Raw genomic sequence first — 26,584 nt, 5'->3', positions numbered from 1 at the left:
AAACACATCTACCACTGGTAGAGGGGAAAAAAAATTTAGGAGCAGTGAAGGAGGCTAAAGTTTACCACCACTGCCAAGATCACCCTGGCTGCTAGCTCAAGGTGAGGGGCATGCTTTCCACTCCTGAGGGGGAGTTAGGCCTGGATGAAGTTACCATTCTTGCCACATGTGTGAGAATCAAGGACCCAGGAGGAAAAATAAAATGTTTGGCTCTTCTGTTCTGTGTCCCATGGGCCATATGAAAGCATGAAGTAGAGGAGAAAGCAAGGGAGGGGCTTTCTTGGTAAAAAGCGTTGCTTAGCTTGCTTGGCAAGGTGGCACAGAGAGGGCAAGGTGGCTGCCAGAGCAGCCCTGAGCCAGCATACTGTTTGAGTCACATGGAGCTGGAAAGATAAGAGAGCCACATATGAAGGTGACAATTTTAAGAAGAGGAAACAAATCAGAATCTTAAACGTAAGACCATGTATTATGCTTTCTTCCTGCAGAGAAACAAATCAAAACTTTATAACTTGATGTATTTCTAAGAACAAAATATTAGAACTGACCATGATTTTCTTTCATCCTGCCAGCCATAAAGCCAAGGCCCTTATTCAATGCTCAGTCACTAAAAGCAGTATCAGTTATCAGTCCCCACCAGTCACACTGTTGTGTCCTCATTTCCTTGGTCCTGGTTTTATATTACCATTTTTAACTTGCTAACCCTTTTAGCATACATATCAATTAGTGAATCTCTTTAGAAAAAAGGTAGAAATTTATGCATAAATAAATGAGGGAAGAGATAACTGCATTAATAAAAATTTTCATGTCATCCTTTAATTCATATTCTTTTTAATATGCTTCCTTTTCTTCATAAATCATTCTGGCAAGACTCAAGGGACCCGTCAGGAAAGTGAAATTGGAATAGACCCATTTTTTACCATAACAATGAATGTATAACATACACAGAGACATTTGACAGTCATGTGCTACGGATGTGTAGGTGGAGCAGAAGAAATGAGAGAACAGTGGAGGAGGAGAGTGTGAGGGAGAGAACCTCTGAGGAAAAGTGGACTTTCTACCTACAGTTTTGTGGAACATAATTTCCCTATCTGGTATGGTTATTGGCATTTGCCTTAAATCCAGGAAATCAGGATTTATGTTGAATAGTGACCTTTAATTTATGAGTCAATATCACTGGAAAGCAGCTCTATCTCATTAGTTCTGAGATTTTTACTTTGTGTTTTTTTTTGGGGGGGGCTGTGTGCAATTAAATCTACTTTAATTAATAATTAAGCATAAAAAATCCAAATGTTGACAATGCCCTGCAATTATCTTAACTAAGTGATGGAATAATTTTTCAAATATAAATCTAAACTTGAGAGTGAGGTGCCTGGTATCACTATCAGCTGGGGAGGAACACAAGAAATGTAGATCTGCCCTCAATTTCCAGTTTTGTCAATTACTGGCTAAGCTGATTATTGAATCTCTCAGATTCTCAGTGTTTTATTCTATAAAATGTAGATAACAACTATTCTGTCTATCTGACAGGGTTGTTGTATATGTCAAAAGCAATAATTTCAGTATAAGAATTTTCAAAAGTATAAAATATAAGGTGGCCTCACTGCAATAGTAATATATTGTCACAATCAAGCTGACATCAAGTAGGTCGGAATGTTCTAGAGTCATATGATGATTATAAAACCCTCATGGCAGGACGAGGGGATAGAGAGATCGTGACCATGGGGGATAGTATGTCAGTTGTCAGGAAAATGCTGTGAAGTAATCTGGCCATCTTTCTTCCTGCTGTGGAGTTTCCAGACTGTTTTGTGGTAAGCTCTCTCCAGTCTCAATGCTAGCCCTAAACCTGCTGGATTTTAAGAAGTTAAGACCATCTGCAAGTGCACACCTGTAATCTCAGCAACTTGGGAGGCTGAGGTAGGAGAATTAAAAGTTCAAAGCCAGTCTCAGCAATTTAGCAAGGCCCTAAGCAACTTAGTGAGACCCTGTTTCTAAATAAAATACAAAAATGGGCTGGGGATGTGACTCAGAGGTTAAGCGGCCCTGGGTTCAATCCCAGTACCAAAAAAAAAAAAAAAAAAAAAAAAAAATAGCATATCTGCATGTATCAGAGGATCTAGATGTGTTTTGTGAAATATTTTGAGACAAACACCTTTTATTACTTATATGCAAAACCTTCCTTATATATATTTATAGATAGATTATTTTAAATTTATTTTTTATTGGACAGTAGAATCTACTCTGATAAAAGTATACATGCATGTAATATATCTTATTCTAATTAGGGCCCCAGTCTTGTGTATGTACAGGATGGTGGGGTTCATAGAGGATTAGACAAGGGGAATGAAGGAAAGGGAAGGAGGTAGGATTAGGGAAGAGAGTGGAAAGAATCTGACATAACTTTCCTATGTACTTATATTACTATAGATAGATTTTTAAAGACCCTGCTGCTCATATTTAGACTAAGCATAGCTTCAGAATACTTTGATGGGGAAAAACACAAATTTCGCACATACAAATTTCAGGTTTCATAAGAACAAATAACAGATTTCCACTCATTTGAATTAAAGAAAACTCTAATAAGAGTAAATCTACTAAAAAGTGTTCATGAAAAAAACCTGGGCTTTAGATCTTTGCTTTGATTACTAGAAATGCCAAATTTCAATTCTACCATTTTGTCACTGACTCTCCAGGAGATTTTAGATAAGCTTTTTGATCTCAATTTATTATTTATAAAAGAGGAATAAACACATGCATTGCATACTACCTTCCAGAATGTTTGGAAGTTGAAAAACACCTTTCTGAATTCTTCAGCAGGAAAAAGGTATAATTTCTATATAATACTTAAATGATTGGTAGAAGAAAAAAAGTTGCTTTGCTATGTTTAACTATTTAGAATAACAAAAATTACCTTTGAGGACTCGCAAGTAATATTGAGTTTCCAGAAGGGACAAATCTTGTCACACTGAGGACACATTATGATCTTGCCACCAATATCAGGATCACAAACTTCTTTGCTAAGGAAAAAAAGAGAAATAAAACTTCCTTTAAAAGGCTAATGAAAAGGACTTCCTTTCTGACAGCATGATAAAATCCAATATCCATTCATGATAAGAAATAAACCTAATATAATTCTTATAAAACTATGAATAGAAGTGAACGTCATCAAACTGATAAAGGCTTGCTCCATAAAACCTATAAAAATACTTAATGGTAAGTGCTGAAAGTGTTTCCTTTAACTCAGGAATAAGACGAAGGACTCTATTATCACCACTTCTTTCTAGTGGGAGGTCTCTACTAGCACAGGAAGTCAAGATAAACAAAGCCATGGGGGATTGATCAGAAAGAAAACTGTCCACTACTGATGGATTTCATAATTGTCTATGTGTACCACTCAATAGAATATACATGTAGAATATTAGAACAAAGGAGTTTAGTAAAGTTTGCTGGACACAGAATCAATATACCAAAAATGCACAGTGACACAAAAAGGAATTGTGTCCCTATACCTGCAACAATTACGAAATAACATTTAAATGCCAATTCAATAGCTTAAGAAGTATGAAGTATCTAGGAATAGTTCTAATCTAACATGTGTTAAGAGTTAGATGGTGAAAATTATAACTCTATAAGACAGTGAAGAAGTCCTATGCTCTAACATCATAATTTAGAAGAATCAATACTTAAAAGATGTGAAATCTCCTCCATTTGAACTGTAAACTCCATAAAAAAGCAAAAGCCCAGTCAAAACACTATTGAAGAATAAGACAATATTGGGATAGGTTAAGAAAAACAATTGATGGAACACAAGAAAACTGATGGAACTATACAAAAACTGACTTAGGATGGAGTTGGTCCCATAATTACTAAGTTGAGAACTAATATTTCAATAAATATGACTTATACTACAGAATATCTCTGTGGGAAAACATAAAATTAAGCTAGTAATACTAACACAAAAAAATTCCAGGTGGGAAATGAGAATATCAATAGTACTAACTTATTAGGGGAAAAAAACAAACAGAATATCTAGATAATCTTAAGGTAAGAAGAAATTTCCTAAATATAAAATCCAAAAGCATTAATCATCAAGGAAAATACGGATACATTCAAGATTCTTTTAAGAGTAAGAATGTCATTAAAAGACAACTTTAAAGAGAGAGAGGGAAAAAAAACTAAAACTATTCACACACTGGTAATAGCTTTGAAACAAGTAAGAATGACAAAATAGTATTCACCAGAATGTTTAAGGAACTCCTACAAATTAATAAGAAAAAACAAGTAAGAGGTTGAACACTGCTCCTTCTAGCAGAAGCCATTCAGATGTACCCTTAAGTCAATAGGACTGGAGTTGTGCAATTAGGTGATCTTGCAAATAACTCAGTAAAAACAACTGGACTTGGGAAGCACTTCTGAAATAGTTAAGATCTTGGAAAACTCACTTCTCCATAAAAGCAGTGACAGTACTGGCAAAAATTGTCAAAATGAACCTTTGCAGAACTCTGGAAATTAATCAAATGCTTATGTGATCTGAGGAGCATTTATTTGAGGGAAATTGGCTAAATCTCTATAAGAGCAGTGAGCTTTGCGGCACTTTAACTGGACCAGTTCCCATCCCCATCTTCCAAGCTTCATGGTAATCTTAAAAACCAATAGCCTCGCCACCATGGTAGCTGTGAAAACAGCAGCTTAGCAGTCACAAAATAAAGCAAAAGTAGTTTGGAGCTACCCAAAAACCCAATCCCCAGTGAACTGTCAGTATTTGACCTATCTAGGAGCTCCCTGGAAAAGCTCCAGGCATGGTATCTGTCATTTTTGACCTCCTACTCAGGGCTCGGATTGTGCAAACAGCCCAGTCCCCCAAGTGTCCATTGAAAGCAATCAGCAGGAAGGGTTTAACATTGCAGCTGCCCGAGGCAGTGACACCAGTAGAGGCTAACAAGAAGTTAACTCCAAAACGTAACAGGGAGAATTATAAAACCATAGAGGGCTGTTATAAAGCTTCAACATACTTCTGGAATTGTTGAAGGCCATGTGCATGTGTAGGATGCAAGGCCAAGAAACCTTAATCTCTCACCTCTGGCAACCTGGGGTTCTGTACAAGCAAGAAGAAAAGGCTAAGGGAGAACTGAAAAGTGCATGAGTGTGAAACACATTCCCTGACACATACACACAGGCAGAGGGAGGGAAATTACTGGTTCTAGCAGTCAGTGAAATCACCAGCTAATCCAATCATTAGCTGACAGCTAAATTTACTAAACACAGACTTCAGTGGTCACATGACAAAGAATACAGACCTCACAGAATTAGTCCAGGACAGCAGCTGAACAAAGAACAGCAGCATCAACAACAAACAAAAGTAACAACAAACCCTGAAGGTGAGGAGGTGGGGGTCCCGATTTCACTATCATCTACATAATATTTAAAATGCCAAGTGCTCAACATAAAAATCACAACATACACCAAGAAACCAAAAAAAAAAAAAAAAGTATGGTTCTAAAGCAGAGGGGAAATAAGCACTCAATATAAACTGTCTTGAGGACACCCATGCATTGCACTTATTAGACAAACATATGGTCCAATACGTATACTTACATAAGCAATTATATGTATTTCAAGAACTAAAGAAAATCATATCCAAAGAATTAAATATGTGAACAGTGTCTCACCATATAGAGAATATCAATAAAGAGATAGGCATTATAAAGAACCAATTAGAAATTTAAGTACAATAAAAAAATAAAAAGTACAATAACTTAAATGAAAATTTATCTGGAAAGGCCTCTGCAGCAGATATGAAATGGCAGAAGAAAGAATCAGTGAAGTTAAAGCTGGGTCTATTAAGATTAGCCAGTTTGAAGGATGGAAGAAAAAGGAATTAAAAAAATGAATGCAGCCTCAGACACTAGTGGGACATCATTCAATATACCAACATATACATTACACAAGAACCTGAAGAAAACAAAGAAAGGAGCAGAGCCAGGTGTGGTGTCCATGCCTGTAATCCCAGGACTGGGGAGGCTGAGGCAGGAAGACTGCAAATTTAAGGTCAACCTCAGCAAGTCTGTGAGACCCTGTCTCAATTTTTTAAAAATAAAAGGCTGAAGATATAGCTCAGTGGGGGAGCAACCCGTGGTTAAATCCCCAGTGCCAAAACAAAAACAAAAACACCCCCCAATTTTTGAAGTTTTTAACTTAAAAACTTACTACGAAGTTACAATAATCAAACATAGTATGATATTTTGCATAAAGAACAGACATGTTGGTCAATGGACAAGAATTGGTAATAGCTGATTTTCAACAAGGGTGCCAAGATAACTCAATGGAGAAAGAAGCAGTCCTCTCTAAGATGGTCTGGGGCACCTGGATATGTGCATGAAAAGAAGAACTGGGTCCCAGCTGTATTCCATTTACAAAATTAACTCAATGAATCACAGACCTGAAATCATAAAACTCTTAGAAGACAAACACTGGGAAAACCCTGAATTTGGATTATTGATATCTTGGATACAACACTAAAAGCACAAATAATAAAAGAAAAAAGTAGGTAAATTGGATGTCATAAAAAGAAAGCTCATCAATGAATGTTCACAGCAGAATATTTACAGCAGAATTATTCACAATAGTCAAAAAGGATTAATAACCCCAACATCCATCAGCTGATGAACAGATAATGTGACAAATCCATACAATGAAATATCACTTGGCCACAAAAGGTAGTGAAGGACTGATAAATGCTAGGACATGGATGAACCTTGAAAGCAATATGCTAAGGGAAAAAAGATGGTTATGAAAAGTCATATGCTGTACAGTTCCACTCCTATGAAATGTCCAGAAGAGGCAAACCCACAGAAACAGGAAACAAGTTAGTGGTTGCCAGGGGCTAAGGGAAAGGGGTGTTAGGGAATGACTGCTAAAGGGCACTTTTAGGAGAGATGAAAAGTTCTAAAATTAGATGGGGAGGTGGTTGCACAAGTCTGTGAGTGTATTTGAAACACCCGAGTTGAACACTCTAAATGGGTGCCTTTTATAGTATATAAATTATATCTTGATAAAGCTGTTATTTTGAAAAGGGATATAAATGTTAGGCATCTTTAAAGAGGAGGAAATACAGTATTCTCCACTTATGTATAGGTGTTTTCAAAAACACATAATTAAATTGATCTTATGGGGCTAAGCTACAAATATGATTTTAAAATATAGTAAGTATATAGGAATGACAAATACAAAATTTAGTAGAGTAGTTCTTTCCAAAGTAGATGAGGACAATAACACTGCTGTTCTTTTTCTTTATTTGGATGATGTATCATTGTTCCCAATATCTTAAATGTATTTTCTATTCTTGTGAACTCACTAGTATGTGATAGAACTGAAAATATTTAAAATTTATATTTTCTAAACATTTTAAAGATATTTAATAAATAAAGTCAAATCTGTTTGGGCACAGGACTATATCTCAAAGACCCTCTTTCCAATTTTTTATAAGTCAATCTGTGTGAAATGGCAGGAAATATGTGATGTGACTAACATTGGATTTCCTAAAATGAGTTGCAATAAGAACAACCACATGAGAACTTTATAAAAATGCAACTTTTGTATTCTGCAAATTTATTTTTGAGGTGCCTGGTTTGTTGCTGTTGTTGTTTTGTTTTTTGTTCGTGGCTGGAACAATACATGAAACAATGGAGAAGCCAAGCACAAATTTAGGGAAAAGGTACCAACATTCAGTCTTTGGCCCAAACTCTTTTTCAGTGAAGAGGGGAGAGTACTTCACAAACCATCTGCAGCTTTCTAGCTAAGAAGCCACATGGGCACAAAAGGCTCAGAATCCCCTATAAATGGAATGGGTAATTATGCCCATGCATCGGGGCTGCCATGTAAGCATCCTGCCTCAGGAGCCAGGCTAATATGCTTGGGGCTTGAAAATTTTGGTCATCAACACATTGCTGGTGCCCAGAAAATTTGCTCTGGCTGTCACACCTGGATAGAGGCCAGATGATCAAGAGAAAATATCTGGTTCAGTGCTGCATCCCTTTCTGGAGGTTAAGACCCCCAAAATGAAGGAATGGCAACAATTCAGAACAGTGAGGGTGAAATTCAGAGTGCTCTGGCACCCAGGGACTTGCCTTTAGAAAGTGCAGCTGGTGTTTGAATTCCAAAATCAAACACAAAGGAATTCTCTCACTTGTTTTCCCAAACACAGTAAGGAGTAATTTTGTAAAAGTAAAAAACAAAACAGTGACTGGTTACTTGAGTTACTAAACATGAATTCTTAATGTACATTAAAAAGTCACTTTGAAAAGCAGAAAAACACCAGCTCTATCAGTTTTCCCATGGAAACCCTCAAGAAATCGGAGCTGCTCTTGGCCCGCATCTGCAAGGCTGAGTGAAGCATTCCTCTGGGGCTAGAAGTTCAAGGGCAATTCTCCCTCCAGTCCTCCTTTCTTTTTCAAACAAAGTATTGTCTTAAAATATTGGAGTGTTTCCTAAGGGTAATATTCCTGTCAGAGACTGGGTTGGATTATCTGAGAAAAATTTTTTTCCATTTCATTTAGTTATTAAAACAAAGGGGACATATCATCCAAAGAAACGGGTGTTCTGCGCTATCTTCTTTTACCAAAACAGTCTAAAATCCTGCAAATAATTTTATGTCTAATCAACTTTTCAGCATGACAACAAGGAATAAACAGAGGTTACCTCCATGTACAGTTATCTTGATTAAGATATCCGTAGAGAAAGCAGGCCACCCCCACCACTGCAGCCAGCAGGAGCATCTGAGTGTAATAGCCCAGCCAGGCAAAGTAGATTCCAATCTTCTCTCCATAGTATTTCCTGAAGACAAACAGAAATTATTTTTAGAAGACATAAATAATCACTCTGCAGCTTCATCCTATTATTATTTCCTGACTTTAAATAAAGGAGGCTTTAATCATAAGGCTCTGACTCAATTCACCCTTAAAACATGTCCATCTTCAGGGACAGATCCCAAATTCTGCTGTGAAACAAAAGTGCATTACACATTATGGAAGCACTGATTATTATCACTGTTTTGCCTGCTGAAGCAAAGTAAATTTAAAGGAGAGCGGGGGCGGGGGGTGGGAAGCAAAACGCTGACTATGGAGCAAACAGAGCATCAACATCACTCTCTGTAAGGACTAGCACTATTTTATACATTCTTCAAAAGAGTATTTTTAATATGCAGGAAACAAACTGAACAATTTGCTCACTCTTCAGCCTTGGCAAACTTCCTTTGAAGAAAATATAATGTAGGTCACAAAGAAGAAAATGACTGATAATAATACCGTTGTGCCCCCTATCTGTGGGGGACACTTTCAAAGACCCCCAGTGGATGTCTGAAACCTCATGTAGCACCAAATTTAGTACAGTGGTCCCCCTTATCTGAGTCTCAATTTCAGTGGTTTCTATTACCCACGGTCAAGAAAAAGAAGGTACATTAAGATATTATAGAGACTACATTCAAATAATGCTTATTACAGCATATAATCGTTCAATTTTGTGAGTTATCCCTTTCTGTGCCTATTTAAATCAAACTTTATCATAGGTATATGTGTATAGGGAAAAACCAGAATACACAGAGTTTGATCTCTGATCAAAGTTTTTAAAAAACTCATTGTGAGAGTGAGAGAGGGCAGCGGGGACATGACTGAGGAATCTGCCACCCTATATTTCTTCTATCTACCACTTCTGTGTTTTCTAAGTTTTAAAAGTTGATTAATGATGTAATTTGGGTTAAAATGGAAGAGGCCAGGTAGGCGAGATTAGAAGAGTCAGGGCTGAGCAAGCAGCCGTGCCAGAATTTCTCCAGAGAGGGAGGCCAAATACATCAGACCAGGAGAAAACAATGAGTGGTTGTTCGGGCAAATGCTGCTGTTGCTGTTTTCCTCAGCTGAACCCCTACTGCCTGAGTCTTGCTGGGTGGAACCTGGAGACTTGCTTAGCTCTGAGGCCTGGAGGAGACCCTGGGATCAGTGTGGAGCTGGGCTGAACTCCCTGGGTTTTGCCTCCTGGGAACTTAGCTCTGAGAACAACCTGGAGACCTGTGAGGCTTCAGAGAGGAACCTCCCTGGGTTGCACCAGCATCATAGGCCACAGGCCTGGCTGGAGGTGGGGAAAATGAAGGGCTGGGAACAACATGGAATTAGGGTCTGGGCGGAACAAAGCGCGTTCATTTCCACGTGTGTGGGGCTGTTCTCTGGCTTGTGGCTGGCAGGCTCAGGACAATGCCTGGGAAAGAGAAGCCTGGCAGTGCATTTGAGATGTCTTGGTGTGTGTTCTGTTATGCTTTCCGTAAAATGTTCTTGCCGTGGTTTAGATATGGTTTAAATGTGTCATCAAAGAGGTCATATACTGGAAGCTTGATGCCCAGTGTCGAGGTCTAAGAGGTGGATCCAAGTGGAAGGTCACTGGAAGCCTCACTCTCTGAAGGAATTAAGATAGTTCTTGTGAGACCCTGAGTTAGTTCTCATGAGAGGTCATTATAAAAAGACAAGACTTGCTCCTTCCCTCCCTCTGCCTTCTTGTCTTGCCATGTGACCCCCCTCCCTTAGAAATGTGTTCTTGTCATGATGTGACCCAGACAGGGGGACCCTCATAAGAGCGGGCACTATGTTGTTTGTACTTGCAGCCCCAAAACTGTAAGCTAAATAAACCTCTTTTCTTTATAAAGTACCCACCTTCAAACATACAGTACAGTAATGGAAAACAGATGAATAATAGTTCTGATAAACCATTCCATTCTGGTCATATTTAAAACTGGAAATAATTTTAGAAGCTTGCTCTGACCTTCCAATGGTAAAAATATCCTGTCATATTTAGAAAGCTGGTCAGGTGGTCTCGCCTTGGATATTTACAGTGACAAAGAATTCATGACTTCCAAAGGCATTTCTTGTTATATCGAAGGCAAGGTTTGAAAGGTTTTTCTAAATCTTAAATGGAAACCTGCCTCCTAGTTTTGAGAAGCTGGTGATAATGAAGGTCCCCTAAAATGAGATATTCTCTGATCAATGTTTGTCTGCCAAAAATTCCCAACTCCTATTATCAATTTAAAAAACCCTCAACTTTAAAGAATCAAATAGTCTAGAAGGCTGGCAATAAAATGGAACAGTCCCCAACCTACCTCCTGCTGCACAGAAGCAGCCACTTTAAACTTTAAAAGCCAATTCTTTATTATGTCCACATCTCAAAATAATATGCTAGAAGAGCTGCTTACTGATTCATCAGTTTTGTGTGTCACCTATTGACTTTCTACTCTGGAAGATAAGCAGTAAGCTCTCTTTCAACCCCTACCTCATCCACACATTCATATCTCCATTTCCATCCTCTTTACATAGTTACATTCTAATTTTTGGTTAGATCAATACCCTTGCTTTATGTTGCTATGACTCTTTACACATGATTCACAACTGAATCAAGTCATCTGCTCTGATTACTTTTTATTTCCTGCCAATGTTTTGTTTTCCTTGGAATTAATAATTGTCTTGATGGCTCAATGCTTGGTGTTCTGTGAACTTATCAACAATTCAGACTCATACTCTCCAGAGCTGTATAACTTCCTCAGAGTAATTAAACCCAGGGGGTAGTTGATCAATTTCAAGTCCTTGAAATCCCTCCAGAACTCTTTCAACCTGGATTTCTAACATCTACTGGAGTTTTCTATCACATTTTTAATTTCTATAAGCTACATTTTACTCTTGCAATGATCCTTTTTTATGGAATCCTTCTCTTGTCTGGTGAATGAGAGCAGAATTGACTCCCATTTTCTGATTGGAGTTTAGGGGGCAAAACTTTTCTTTTTTCCCTCTGCAAAGTCTGTTTCCTACAGATTGATCTTTCCAGTTTGTTTGGTTCACTTTTTGAGAAAGAGCTTGTTTTCCCCTTTGGTAATCTCTGGGAACCAAAGATGAAGGCTGGCAGCCTAAATGTTCAAGGAGTTACTAGTGAAGCAGTAAAGGAAGAGAACATGTGGACCTGAGATGGGAAAAAGTCAAACGTTCTTCCCTTTGCAAGATATAGTTAAAACAGTAGGAAAATTCCTTAAATATTACCAAAAAAAAAAAATGATTAAGAACCCTTCAAATCCCCACCCTGCCATGATAAAGGTAAGTGATTTAGGGATGTTTGAGAATGTAAGTGAGCATTTTTTTCTTTTCATCTTGTGTAGTTCTCAATTATATTATTGCTATCATAAAAAGAAACAGTGAAAACAGACACAGAAATGTTTCTGGGAATAAATGATCACAATTTTGGTTACTGAAGAGTCATTAAAAAATACAAAAGGAAATCAGTAATAGGAGAAACTGCACAAGGACGACCTAAATACAGTCACCCCTCCATATCAGCGAGTTCCACATTCACAGATTCAACCAGCCACTGACTGAACATACTGGGGAGAAAAAGAAATGTGTCCATACTGCACATGGATAGACTTTTTTTCCTTATCATTATTCCTTAAACAACATAGTATAATAACTATTTCCATAACATTTACAACATATTAGGTATCATTAGTAGTCCAGAAATGATTTAAAGTATCTGGGAGGATATACATGTGTGCAAATACTACACTATTTTCCATGAGGAACATGAGTATCTGTGTAATTTGTTATTCTAGGAGGGTCCTGGAAGCAGTCCCCCATGGACCAGTCCCCCAGGGATGACTCTATTTACATATGTACAAACAGTTTCATCTAAAATCTTGTTCTACAGGGTAATCAAAGTTAATAAAAGTGACTCTTCCTGATTAAAATCTAGCTAATACATGAAGTAGGAGGGAATTAAAGTATAACTGAATGAATGAAATTAAATCCCTATGAAATCATAAATCTAAATAGCAATTATTAAAAGCTACTATGGTCACAAAAAAGAGATATAACTAGACATTATGATCCTTCTGATAGAAGCATCCAACCCCATGTATCAAGTATCTTTGAAAAAAACTGAGCAAGCTTCTAGACGAGGATCACATTACTATCTAAGGCAAATGCACAGGACAGAGGAACTTGCTCAACATCACCACAGGGGAGAATAAAATCAGCAATAGAGAATGCAAGGAATTCTTGAAACAGCTGGGTAGAAGAAACACAAATGCAAAAATATGTGCCAGAGAACTGGATCTTGTTTGGGTCCTGATATGAACCAAGAAACTATTAATAATTTTTGAGGTAATTAGGGAAATCCGAACACTGATTATTTGATAACACAGAGGAGTTATTTTTTAAATATTCAGATTATGTTAAAAAGACACTTTATCTTTTAGAAATAAATATTAAAGAAAGAATGACGTTTCGGGTTTGCTTCAAGGTGATCCAGTGAAGCAGGGAGGGAAGTAGGTAGACATAAAGATGAAACGAAGGACTTTGAGTTTTTAAGTTTTTGAAGCTGGGTAACAGACATGCAGGCTTGCTCTACTATTTTGTCTGCTTTTGTACATGTTCAAAGTTTCTCATAATGAACTAGAAAACAAAACAAACTCTCACTGTAAACAACAGGCACTTGGCTCCAGGCTGACTTGAGGGTAACCTGACTCCCCTCCTCCCTCACCCTCCACTTCCAACCCTTCACCAAGTCCTGTCAGTGCTACTCCCAAAATGCATCACAAATCTGCTCCCAGGGTCTCCCAACTGGCCTACACCCAGAGCCTCTGATCTGGACCTGTTCTCCCTGCATCCTCTGCCCCTGTGGTTCATTCTCATTATCCCTGCAAAACATCAATGAGACAAAACTATTAAACACTTAAATACTAGAAGTGCTTCTCATTGCACTTAAAGTCTAAACTCCTTCCTGTGTTCCTGCTACCCCTCTAATTTAATGTCTTTTCTCTTTCACATTAGCACTGGTCTTCCGTATTTCCTTGAACTTGTCAAAGGAACATATGCTTAAGGTCACTGCATTAGCTTTACCCTTATTCCTGGAATGACTTCTTCCAAATCCTCAAGATACTAGATCCTTTTCCACTATTTGGTTCTCAGTTCAAATGTCACCTACTCCAAGATAACTTTCTTGACTAACTTCTCCATTCATCCCCTAGATTCATTATTCTGTTATTTTACTCCAATTTAAAAGTTTTCTCATTTTTTAAAGAAATTTGCTTATGTGTATGTGTTGGCTGTTCTTTGTCTCAATCCAGCAGCAATGATCCTTCATCTCACCCAAACATAAGCTTCTGGAGAGTAGTCAGTGTTAGTGCTCTGAGAAGATGAGCCCTGAGTTAGTCAGTATTTCTTGTGAGATAAAATGAAATAGTATCTAATAGCACATCCAGAAAAGGAGAGAAAATTTATTTGTCTTACCATATAATATAAGCTAAATCTAACATTTACTCCTGTCTAATAAGGAATTTGGTGGATTTTTTACTCCTGGTTCCTAAGAGGTAACATTTAACCCCTTGGAATTTCCTGAAAGAGGAGTGTCTTTTTATTCATGGTGGGTCCCTGAGACCACACCTGATAGTTTATGCCAGGAAGTGAGTCATGGTAGGCCCTAGTTTGGGGCTGGCCATGCTAGAAAGACCAATCACATGAATAGAGTTGGGGTTGTGAACCAAGTGATACTGGCCATACCTGCAGAAAAAGGAAGAAACTAGAAACGAAGTCACATGGGTAATGAGTCAATCAATCATGCCTATGTAATGAAGCCTCAATAAAAACCCTGGATAATGCAAAACTCAGGGCTCTGGGTGAGCTTCCATGGTTGGTATTATGTTCAGAATATCATCATCCTTAGATGTTACGAAGGTAACCCTGAGTGCTTCCCACCACAGGGTTCTCTACAGCAACTTACCTGATAAGATCCAGAGGCTGCTTCTTGTATATGCTTCGAGGATGAGCCCATTCCCTGTACAGAAGGTACCGCTCATTAGGGCAGCTGGGGTCCTCCGACTGATAGCGAAATTTACACTGAGAAGCAAAAGGAGACTAATGAGCACCATAATTATTACTTTTCCACAAACGTGTTTATTAAAGGTGGCACTAATATTTTACAGTCATTTGTGAAAAGGGCCCTCACTTGCTGGAAGGGATGGAAATACTATCTAATTTTTACTGACTCTAAATCAGGGTTACTACTATCTCTCTTGGGGCCATTTTTGAATGTAGACAAAGATGAATGCTTAGATGTTACGATCTGGGGAACAATGCAGGAGGAACTCAGTGAGAGCCCCAGGAATGCCTGCCAGCCTATTAGTTGAGCAGTCCTAATGAAAAATTGGGCCACCCGACTGGCAAAATCACCACAATGGAGGAACACCTTGTAAGCCTACCCCTTTCCTTGGACAATAGCAGGACCAGGGTGAGAGCTGGCCTGAAGCAGGGCCAATTCCAAAACCCAGACTTCATTTTCCCCAATGCAGCTGTTATTCTATGACAATATATACAATATAAGCAACAAATAAAGTTGACATCATATTACATACATAACTTTTTCAAAAAACAAAACTTGCCTCTGCTTACATTCAATCACTCTTTCTCCTATCTGACTCATTTTCCTTCTTCATGTCCTAGAATCAGATTATCACACAGCCTAGTCTTGGCCCTCACCTCTACCCACTTCCCTCCAAACACGACACAGGATCATTCACTAGCCAGGATATGGGATTGCTGCAATTTTAAGATGCTTTAGAGGAAAAGACCCAGTTATGGGCAAATGTCAATGGAACAGTCTAGAACTCTGGCATTCCAGATTAATCTTCAGGACAACTATTTACAAGTGTCCCCAATGTTCATGTCATGCTACAATTATTAAAGTTGCTGGGACATAAAAATTAAACATGTAGACTGTCAGGTTGAATGGCCAAATAGGATCGCTTAGGAAGCTCAGCATCTGCTTTTCCACCAAGCTCCCTTGTCTGTTTAGCCATATCTATCAAGTAGCTGTTTGGTGCCCTAGTTTTAGTATATTGTGCTCTTCATTATGGTCTTCATTCACCAAATACATACTATACAGTAGTACTGATCAATCTCAGTTTTTGCTTTCTTTGGTCTTATAGGTTCAGACAAACTGATTGAACTGAATATAATAAAGCAATAAAGCAACGAAATGTGGTATTTATTTCAATGACAGAATTGATGTAAACAATTTCAGACATAATGTACTTGCATTTATGGAATCATTAAGTTCTGGGCAGTTACATTTAAAAAATTCCTTCCCTATAAGATGCTAACAGTTAGAGAAGTGCTCTTCAGTTCAAGGGTTTGCTGTGATCTCTGAACATAGTTCTTAAAAAATGTCAACAATCTGCGATTTTGCCATTGTGACACAGGTTTGACAGGTACTTTTTAAAATGCCCTAGATATTCCAAGGGCATGGTTTGAAAATAGTATTTCAAGGGGGAAGAAGTCTATGTTGCAGAAAATGATAAATGAGAATTTCTAACACCTATTTGGTTATAAAGAACTAATACTTTTCTGGTTGATAAAAACATCTGTCAGTAACTATGAAAACAGTTAACACTTATACAGTACTTATTGTATGCTAGGGAATAACATTTGCCATGGATTAATTTAATTAATCTTCATAACAACTGTGAAGTAAGGAATGTTATTATTCCCACTTTATTTTTGAAGAAACTGAGGAACAGAAAGGCTACATGTCTTTCACAGTTCACAGAGCTAGGAAATGTCAGAGTAGAATTTTTGGTCCCAGAGATGCTAATATAGGGTAACTGCTCATCTGTCTGGCAGTGTGAGTTCACTGCAGGAAAAAACAGCTCATTCATTCATCCACTTCTTTAAACAGAGAAACTTCTCCATGCCTGGGATCCACTAGTGAACAAAACAGTCTGGTTCTTTCCTGCCCTAAATGAGTTTATAATCTTGCAGTATGTTATCTTTATGTTACTGAGAGACAGACATAAGTTTAGGTAGGTCAGCCCTTCCCTTTTGTCAACACGAGAGTATAGATTAGGTATTTTACTTCATTTTTGCTATTTGACTTACATCATGGAGAGGGAAAGCTGCCTTGTAGATTCCAGAACTTACAAGTCTGTTAATTCCAAACTTGTTAACATTGTTCATCACTTGATACTTCACCCGGGAGAGGATAAAGTAGACCTAAAACAATTCCAAGATAGTGTGGTTTATAAAGTAGAGCAAACCAATCCAATCACTCTTTACTACTTCACAGGAATCTGTAGGCATTCTATTTTATTGGTGGTGTTGTTGCTGTTTTTAAAAACAAAATCATACCAACCAATATAAATCACTAATTATTCAACAGTAGGTTCCAAATCACCCCAAGGCAGAAATTAAATTTGGTTTAGACTCACAATGCGGCTTCTGGTGGCTGGATTGAAGAAGGCATCTTTATCAACAATATAAAAATCATTCATTCGGTTCTTCTCAAAGGGGGCAGTGAAAAACTCTTGCTCTGGCTTGATGAGACGTTCATCTACTCGGAGGACTTTGGTAAACCAGTTGAAACTATCAAAGGCTGAGGACCGGGTTTTTAGATCATTGGGTTTCAGAGGCAATTTGATGTGCATGATCTCAGCATATGTACATAACACATCCCATGGTGCATGCACTTTTACAAAAACAAGCTTATCATCCAAAACCTGTATGGGAAGAATAAAACATGGGACCTGGAAACCAAACCAGCTATTTTCACAATTTTAAAACACAAATATTTTTCATATGGGCTGGTAGTTTAAAAAAAAAAAATACATGTGCCTAGAGGATACCAGTATAAGTGAAGGTAAAATAAAAATAGATTTGTAAATCATCATAAAATTTTAACTTTAAGATAACTTGTTAGTTTGAATTAAGTAATTCAAATTATTATCATGGTTCTTTCATAAAAATAACATTTTAAATGATAAAACTAACCTTACCAATTTGTCCATCACTCCATCCAAATTAGTGACTTAAAAACACTAGAACGTTCATTGCAATGCTATACTAAAAAAAATTTTAATTTTCTAAACCTAGAAATGAACTGCTTAATTTATTATATATCTATTCATTGTGTTATGTGGCCATTAAAAATGCTGAAGAATATTTTTTGTTATAGAAATGCATTTGCTATATATTAAGAGAAATGAAAATTATGAAACCATGAAATAATAATTCCCCATTTTGAAAGGGGAAAAATACATGTACACACACACTTTTTGGAATTTTTTAAGTTCCATTCTCTGATGTCATTTTTCAGCGTTAAAGATTCCAGATTTTTAAGATTTTATTTCCATACTAGACATTCAAATAGTGTATTTGTATATTTCATTTGAGGAAATATACCTATCTGAATACAGAAAAGTTTAGAAGGACTTTTAGAAGGTTATTTCTGGATGATTAAGATTCAGATGATTTTTATTATCCCTATTTTTACATTTTATCATAAACTATTGTATAGTTAAAAAAACTTTTAGAAGTTTCTTAAAGGAAGAAATAATCATTTGTACATGCATTCATTATTAAATTCTTTTGTCTTTAATGAGAAAAAAACAAATACATCCTATACAATATAGATCTTGACTGTTTATGACAGCATCAAGGCCAGGGCTGCACATTGCCACTGCCATCCTTGAATTCCAAGTGCCATGCGAGTTCCCAGGAACATTTCAGCTGAGGCTGGCAAAGGGACTACCACTTACCGATCTTGTTGCTTCTAGCTGCAATCCATGGCAGATGAGGTTAGATTCATATGCTTGTCTTTTTCTCTGACAAAAAAAAAAAAAAAAAATTGTTAGATCTTTATTTTACCAAGGACAGAAAAAAAGGTTTTGTTTTCTTAAAACAAAATACAAAAGTAAACTAGGTTCTCCCTGATAAAGAGGTTCATCTGCTCATAGTAGAACTGAAGCAATGATGCTGCTCTCGCTGCTGGTGACTCGCAGGTGTTGGGTCTCCAAAAGAATGCTAGGACATGCTTTTGGATTCCCCAAAACTCTGGAGGCCCTGGTGGGATTTCTTGCCCTTTGAGGTATATAAAAGTCTCTTTCTTTGGCACAATCCGAGGACTTTTGGGCTCCTAAGAGTATACAAGTGGGATTTTTCTTTTTTGAGTCCCATTCTCTGATGTCATTTTCCAGCATTAAAGATTTCAAATTTTTAAAAATTTTATTTCCATACTAGACAATTCAAATGGTTTAATTACTAGAGGTGTAGCTTTTATCCTGAATGCCTGAATAATACAATTTTAGAAAAATTCAGAGGATTTGAACTGAAATATTCATGAAACTATAAACATCTGAATCTACAGAAATAGAGGATTCATTGATCATGTATCTGTCCATGTCACATGACTGATTCCGAAGATGCAGAATACACTGTATTTATTGATATTAAATTCTACATGGCTAGGCTTCTGCCAAACTGATGAAAGGGAAGCACGTAAAAGTAGAGCTTTACTTTTTACCTTAAAAGAGCACACTGGATGATGAAGTAGTTATCCTGCTTTAGGAAATGAAAGTGGGTACAGAATAAAAGTCCTGAAACCACACTGTCTACGTTCAAAATCCAGTCTCATTACTTAACACCTCTATGACCACGACAGGACATTTAAACTTGCTGTGCCTCATTTTCTTTATCTACTGGACAGAGAAAACTTCACTAGATTCCTTTTCAGACTCTCATAAGGACATGACTTAGATGACATAAAGCACATGAACTATAATTTCCATTTCTAATAATTACAGGAGATCAGTTGGACCATCCTTACACTGAAAAAATCTGTATGTGTGTGTTTACAACTGTAGCAGTCACAGTTAGGGAGGGACTGCTGGGCTGCTGGGTCAAGGTCAAGGCAATTCACAAGTCCTGCAACCTGGTCTCCTTACCTAGGGAGCACCATTCACCATCTACCTACTGTGAGCTTCTGTGCCAGAGACAATGAAGAGAGCATGGAATACACCTAATAAATGTGATATAGATGATGCCATATGGAAAAACATGAAAGTCAAAAGGTGAAAAAATATACCTGGTGTTGGGTTAAATTTGTCCTGACATGTTTTGCAGAAATATCAGAAATAGAAAACTGTTTTATTTAATAAACAGTTATATGGCACACTTAATTTCTTGTTACAGTTAGAGCTTACACTAAAGTAACTTAGAGAAGAGCCAACAAGTACGACAACTTCCCTAAAAGTGAGTCAGAAACTGGCCTAGAAATCCCGGAGTCAGGAGGGAGTGAGGAGCACCTGAAGTGCCACTTTCCTTCTCTGCTCCCAGCAGGCATTCATATCCTCTTGACTTCCTTGCTCCCCACCATCCCTCCAATTTGTCCTGGAAGTTTTTTCAGCCTTTCTACCCTTGGGCTGCCACATTCCCAACCTCAACTTGGGAAGTTGACCAGATTCATTCCACTTCTTATCCAAGAAGCATTTTTTCACTCAAGATCCTAATCCTCACACTTTGATTCTTGCACGGTAGCCCAGCTGTGGTTCCTGATTACTTCTTTCTTTACCATTGAGAAAAAGCACTTTGATCCTGCAAACACTATATTAATAGTGCTGGGCACAAATTATATGCCTAATACATGATTGTTGAGAGAACATACATAGTCTTGCTTGCTGCCATTTCTGTGAGCCACTGTCAACTGAGGTCTAAAAATGAAAAATTTCAGAAATAAACTGATTTTAAAATTATTTAAAATAATATGTACACAGCTCTAGTTTTGTGTGTGAAATCTCATTCTGCCCAAGATGTGAGCCATCCCTTTGTCCAGAGTATCTACACTGTATATGCTACCTACCCATTTATCACCAAATAGCCATCTTGTTTATAAAATAGAATATCACAGTATCACAGTGCTCTGTTCAAGTAACCCTCATTTTATTTAACAATGGCCCCAAAGCACAAGAGTCTTGATGTTGCTGATTTGAATATGCCGATGAGAGACTACAAAGTACTGCTTTTAAGTGAAAAGGGGAAAGTTCTTAAATTCATAAGAAAAAAAAATTATATGCTGAGGTTGCGAAGATCTATAGTAAGAATGAGTTTTCTGTAAAACTGTGAATAAGGAAAAAAATTCATAGTAGCTTGATGTCACACCTCAAACTGCAAAAGTTACAGCCACGGTGTTTAAGACATGCTAAGTTAGATGGAAAAAACATTAAATTTTTATATGTATGTATGGGAAAAAAGCATTGTATGTATAGAGATTGGTGCTACCTATGATTTTGGTATCTATTGGTGGGTCTTGAAATGTGTTCCCTGCAGATAAGGGGGGGGTGAGTACTGTACTAAAAATTTGTATTAATTCATTCTACAAACATTTCCTGAGGTTCCACTGTTTTCCAGGCAACTTGCAAAGTACTGAGGAATCAAAGAATTTAAGATAGGTTGTTACAGAGGAACTACAGAGAAACTCAAGAGTCCAGTGATCTAAGACTTTTTCCCAATACAGAAAGACTGTAACATTTATTCTTATATTTCATGGCACTGTAATAGCCATCTATTGTTCTTTATGACCACCCAACATTTCAGCTCCTACTATATCTACTGTAACAGATAAAAATGTACATACTTCTTTTCCTGGTGTCTTGTGAAATTCAGCTACCAGCAGATTAGCTATACTCTGCCAATCAGAGCACCCACTGTAGACTCTGAATAGGAAGCTAGAGACACCTAGGAGCCAGGCCAAGCAGAACCATTCTGGGGTAGGTGAGAGGGCAGTTCCACAGACTATAGAGGCAGAGCTTGTGGCAGAATTTTTTAGTGACCACTGCTGGTCAGTGGTGTCCATGGGGCCAAAGGCAGTCCTGCGTCCAGGGCAGTAACCACACTTTGTTTCCCAGGTTGTTTGTGAAGAACTGCTTCTGCCCTGTCTGCTAGCTGCCTCATGTATTTGTCAAACCCTTCAGGGGACTCTATGAGCTCTTAACATTTTTCTAATAAATTCCTTATCTGTTAAGTTACAGCTGTTTTGGTTTCTTTTAAGGAAGCATCCTCACTGAGAGAGTAGCCATGAACTAGGCAAAACCTGTTAACCTAAAATCTAAATCACTATGTACAGGGGAGCAAGTGTTCTGAGAGGGTTGGACACCATGACATCCTCTTCTTCAGGGGAGGAGACTCACCCTGAGGCTGTGCATGGGAAAGGTGATATGGTCTCACTAGCAGGTCACAGCAGGACCCATGACTGTGCCTTCTGTATCCTATAGAAGTTAGGAATTTCACAGCTGGGAAATCACAAATCTCTCTTCTGATTCTCCTATTCTTGTAAGGAAAATCCTTCTAAGGCTCAAGTCAAGGGCTTAGAAGAACAGGAATATCAGAAGAGAGGCTTCTCCAGGGGCTTATCGGGTATTCAACATTTAACTGCTGGAAGAAAATATGTCAAATAACTACATTAACTGACTTGTTACAAATTCATGGTTGAAATCCTCCCACAATGCACAGCTATCTCCTCCACGGCCCCTAGCCACCAGGGAGTGTCCTACACTACCAGGTGCTACTTGCACTGGACATCCAACTTGAAGACCAGCATGCTCCACAAGGGACCTACCGACCTACCTACCTTCCTACCTTCCTTCCTTCCTTCCTTCCTTCCTTCCTTCCTTCCTTCCTTCCTTCCTTCCTTCCTTCCTTCCTTCCTTTCTTCCTTCCTTCCTTCCTCCCTCCCTCCTTCCTTCCTTCCTTCCTTCCTTCCTTTATGGCAGCTGCTCACTGTGAACTCATGCGGGTTTCCTTCTTTCTGCCTGTTAATAGCTGGACATCATCCATCTTGACATCTGAAGTACATCCTTTTATATCTCTTCTTGAGCTAATTTATGTAATGCCTCTATTTCTCCCTTCATTGTCCTTACTCCTCAGCCAACAAACATTTCAAATGCTTTGTATTCTTAAGAATTTTAAGTCTTTCTGTGACTCAGCCTGCTCTTCAAGTACTTCCTCTCTCCCAGAGATGTTAGTCTTTATGTTTCAGTATCATTAATGCTTAGAACAGGCCTACAAAAGAGTGAGCAATAAATGTCTGAGGAATGGATAAACTGAGCAGATGGTGGATTGATGGCTGCCTATCATGTAGAAATGGACTGAGGTATACAAAGTACTACCATACAACAACTACACTCCCTTGTTCTTGGTCCTCTGACTTTTCCATGGACCTTCATTTGTGATTATTATTGGATACGATGAAGAAGAAAGTACATTCTAATCCTGGAATGTACTAACATTAGACAGCACAAGGTGTCCAGGGCATGAACTGATTCCAACTTAGGAGTTTGAATTATGAGGTGACAAAACAGGTAAAGTTCAGAAAGCTGGGTCATTATGTCATCAAATATACCAAACACAAACTATTCCTGTCTGGGTCATATCAGCTACATCACATGCATTCAACATTCTGAACAGTACAGACCAGACCTGGTACCTTCTCTATGGCATTTCTAAAGTGAGGCTACCACTCATCACATTCAAGGGGCTCTTTCCTCTCAGATTCTACTCCACAAAACAATCCCTTCAGCTTTTGCAACTTTGGTTTCTCTCTTACTCCTGGGCACGCTGGTTACATTCAGACAGTCAAAATTCAAATCCTAGTTCTGCCATTCACTAGCCCAGAGACATTGGGCAAGTAACTTCAACTCTAAGCATCCACCGTTTCATCTTAAAAATCAGAGAAGAAATAGCTTCATCTTGGGTTGTTTTAAGGATTAAATGTGATCCTGGGTATAAAGTATATAACATGATGCTTGGCATATAATAAGTCGCAGATATCATTAGCTACTATCATTATCCTTTCCCTGCCTTCCAAAATGCTCAGCTTTCCTTAGACCCTAAAAAACAAACAATTATCTTGCAAGACTTGCTAGCAGCTTGTCTCTCCCTTTTAAAACAAATATCTGCCAAAATAGGCAATCCCAACTCATTCTGCCTCCAAAATGTGTACTCACTGAGTACCCCTAGTCCCTCCAATGGAATACCACTGACCCCATTTTTACTCTGGAAAATGGATCTTAACACTGGACTCTTCTATTCTACTTGGCACCCTGATCCTGGGACTACTTATCTGGTATCTGATGAATACATATCCTTTTCATCCTCTGAAGGGGATAGATAACTCTTCATCTTTCTTCTTGCTAGCCCCATTTCTATGTATAATAAGGAAGGTCGTTGTGGAGCGTGTACAGCATATGTGACTATCAGAGATGCAGACAACATCAGAAACACTTCCCTCAATCTCATTTTAAAGTCTTGATAATATTGTCTCAGGGAGATATACTATAATTTATTCAACCAACCTCAAATTATTGCATATTTAGATTGTTTCTAATTTTTCACTATTATGAAAATCCTCATAGAACAATCTTTGTGCATTCTTTATTACTTCCTCAGGATATAGTACCAAGAACAGAATTGTTAAATCAAATAGTGTATTCAATTTTAAGTTCTTTAATATGTATAGCCATACTGCCTTCCAGAAAGGTTGTACTAATTTGTCTTATTTTAGTTTTCATCTAGTTCTTTAGAAAGAACTCCTGAGATATTTACCTGATTTATCTCAAGGTAATTGGTAGACCTTGGAGTTAGTTTATAATGCCCTCTATCTTACCACCAACCATAAATACTTGAACAGTTGAATTGGGATAGGACATTTATATTTGCTTAAACATGTTACTAAATCATCTTTTTAATAAGACAGTTCTTGTTATTTTCCTTTGGCATGGCAATTCATGAAAAACCAGTAGAATATTTTAAAAATTGATCAAACCAGCTTTCTTGGTGTGTCAGGAAGCTAAAGTAAATTAGCATATGTGTTATATTGGTCAAACAGGCACACAGCAGGAAAAGCCTGCTTGCTTAAGAAGAAATTGCATAAGTCTCTTTAATATGAAATCATCATCTTCACTTCTCTGTAGGATTTACACATGCACAAGTAACTGTTCTGACATTTGAAAAATTAGCACAGAGCTAGCTGTCTACGATGTTAAAAATGAAAGATAATTACTACTGCATATTGGCTGACATAGCCATTGCTCAATAATTATTTGTTGAATAAATGAATATCTGAGGCCATGCAATTTTTAACTAAACATTATCTATGAGCCTTGTTGGAAAACCTTCCATACAAGATCTGAAGCTAGCCTATGGTATATGATTTGTATTTGGCAGCAGAAAATGGTTTAACTAGACTTACTGGCTTTAAAAAAAAAACAAAAAACACCTTGTCATAAATTAAATTGTACTGTAAATTCCTATATCTCCAAGGGAGCAAATTCATCTGCATTGCAATTAGATTTTTTTATAACGTACTAGAATTTTAGTAAAGCCAAAGTGACTCTAGTCCTTGAGGACTTATGTGCATCACAAGAAATACACACGATTCTATTACTGCTGGAGGAAAATGATGCCAAGGGCTCCAAGAGAAAACGGACAGGAGCGCCTACCACCCTCCAGAAACTGGAATTTTATTTATACTTCTCTTGAGAAATTAATAAAGTTGTCAGAGAAATAAATAATAAAGCAATCAAAATCACAAAGGACAGACTGGCATAATTAAGGCAGTTTTCTGTCCCTAAGCACCTTAGATTACACACTACACATCTCATTTGGCTTAATAAAGTCACTGTTGTAAAGGACTTGCCTGTGAATTGAACAGTAAGAACACTGATTGCCAACACCAATACCTAACATTTTCTTCATGGCACCTAGCTTTTTCAGTGTCAAAGGCAGGAGGTGCAACAACTAAGAAGTAAAACTGCAGTGTATACTGTAGTGATAAAATACAAATTGGTGGATACTAATGAAACATGCACAGATTAATTTCAAATGTTCTTAAAGCTCTGTTAGGCAAAGTACTGATGACTATCATTTTACTTTCAATTTGCTAATCTTTGTTAATCCTATAACCATGCACAAGAAATAAGTCCCAGGTACTTAATTTGTGCAAAAAATTACTACTTACTTTATGGACTATTTTATTAGTTATGTGTCATGTGCTCCAGGTTTGGTAAGCAGAATACAGAAATTATTTCACCACAGCTTAATTTAAACTCATATGTTGGCAACGAAACATTTCCTGTTAGTGGATCAATATGATGAGGAATGTACTCAGGTGGGTAAAGTGTGTCCAGTAGGGGACAGATCATTTTAAATTATAAGCACTTAAACATTTAAAATGACATCTTAAATAGATGGAAGCATAGAATGGAAGTGAATATTTAGATTTACTTTTTAAATTAACATTTTTGGTGTATTTACAAATAAATACTTATTGTGGATAATTTGGAAAGCAAATTTTTAAGGAAGAAAATCACTGTAATCTACTGCTAAGATAGCTACTGAAAACATTTAGATAAACTTATGAATAAAATAAGCAACTTATCTGCTTATAAGAAACTTGGAGAACTCTCCCAAAATGTGATTCTTGGGCCCCTCCTCAGGAGATCCTGATTCAGAGGGGTGGGATGGGTCCAGGACAGTCTAGTTTTAACAAGCAGCTGGATGACTCTTATCAGACAAGTGTAAGAAATATTGTTCTTAGGAAACACCTTCTCTGAGTACAGGTGCATGCACAGGAGTACACAAGAAGGTATTCTTTTATGATTCTTTTTCCCCTCTGCAGGTTTTCCATATGAGAATTTGGTATAGTTGATTTTTGCCAACCCTGCACCCTTTTACATGTGATCTCT

At 37.5% G+C, this 26,584-nt stretch overlaps 1 protein-coding gene across 2 annotated transcripts in view; it reads right to left on the bottom strand.

The window, feature by feature from the left end:
- Ano6 (anoctamin 6) overlaps positions 1-26,584 on the bottom strand; it is a 196,348-nt gene that overhangs the window by 57,088 nt on the left and 112,676 nt on the right. For both annotated transcript variants that reach the window (XM_047549386.1, XM_047549387.1), the window contains 6 exons: positions 18,605-18,670; positions 17,279-17,566; positions 16,950-17,063; positions 14,797-14,912; positions 8,695-8,829; positions 2,909-3,014 (listed from right to left, as the gene is read on the bottom strand). In XM_047549386.1, the coding sequence (XP_047405342.1) occupies positions 2,909-3,014; positions 8,695-8,829; positions 14,797-14,912; positions 16,950-17,063; positions 17,279-17,566; positions 18,605-18,670 (825 nt within the window). The remainder of the gene's footprint in view (positions 1-2,908; positions 3,015-8,694; positions 8,830-14,796; positions 14,913-16,949; positions 17,064-17,278; positions 17,567-18,604; positions 18,671-26,584) is intronic.

The sequence above is a fragment of the Sciurus carolinensis genome, chromosome 4 (genome assembly GCF_902686445.1).
Source record: "Sciurus carolinensis chromosome 4, mSciCar1.2, whole genome shotgun sequence".
Taxonomy (NCBI): domain Eukaryota; kingdom Metazoa; phylum Chordata; class Mammalia; order Rodentia; family Sciuridae; genus Sciurus; species Sciurus carolinensis.
Note: the sequence above shows the minus strand (reverse complement) of the source record. Positions and strands in the feature narration are given on the sequence as shown.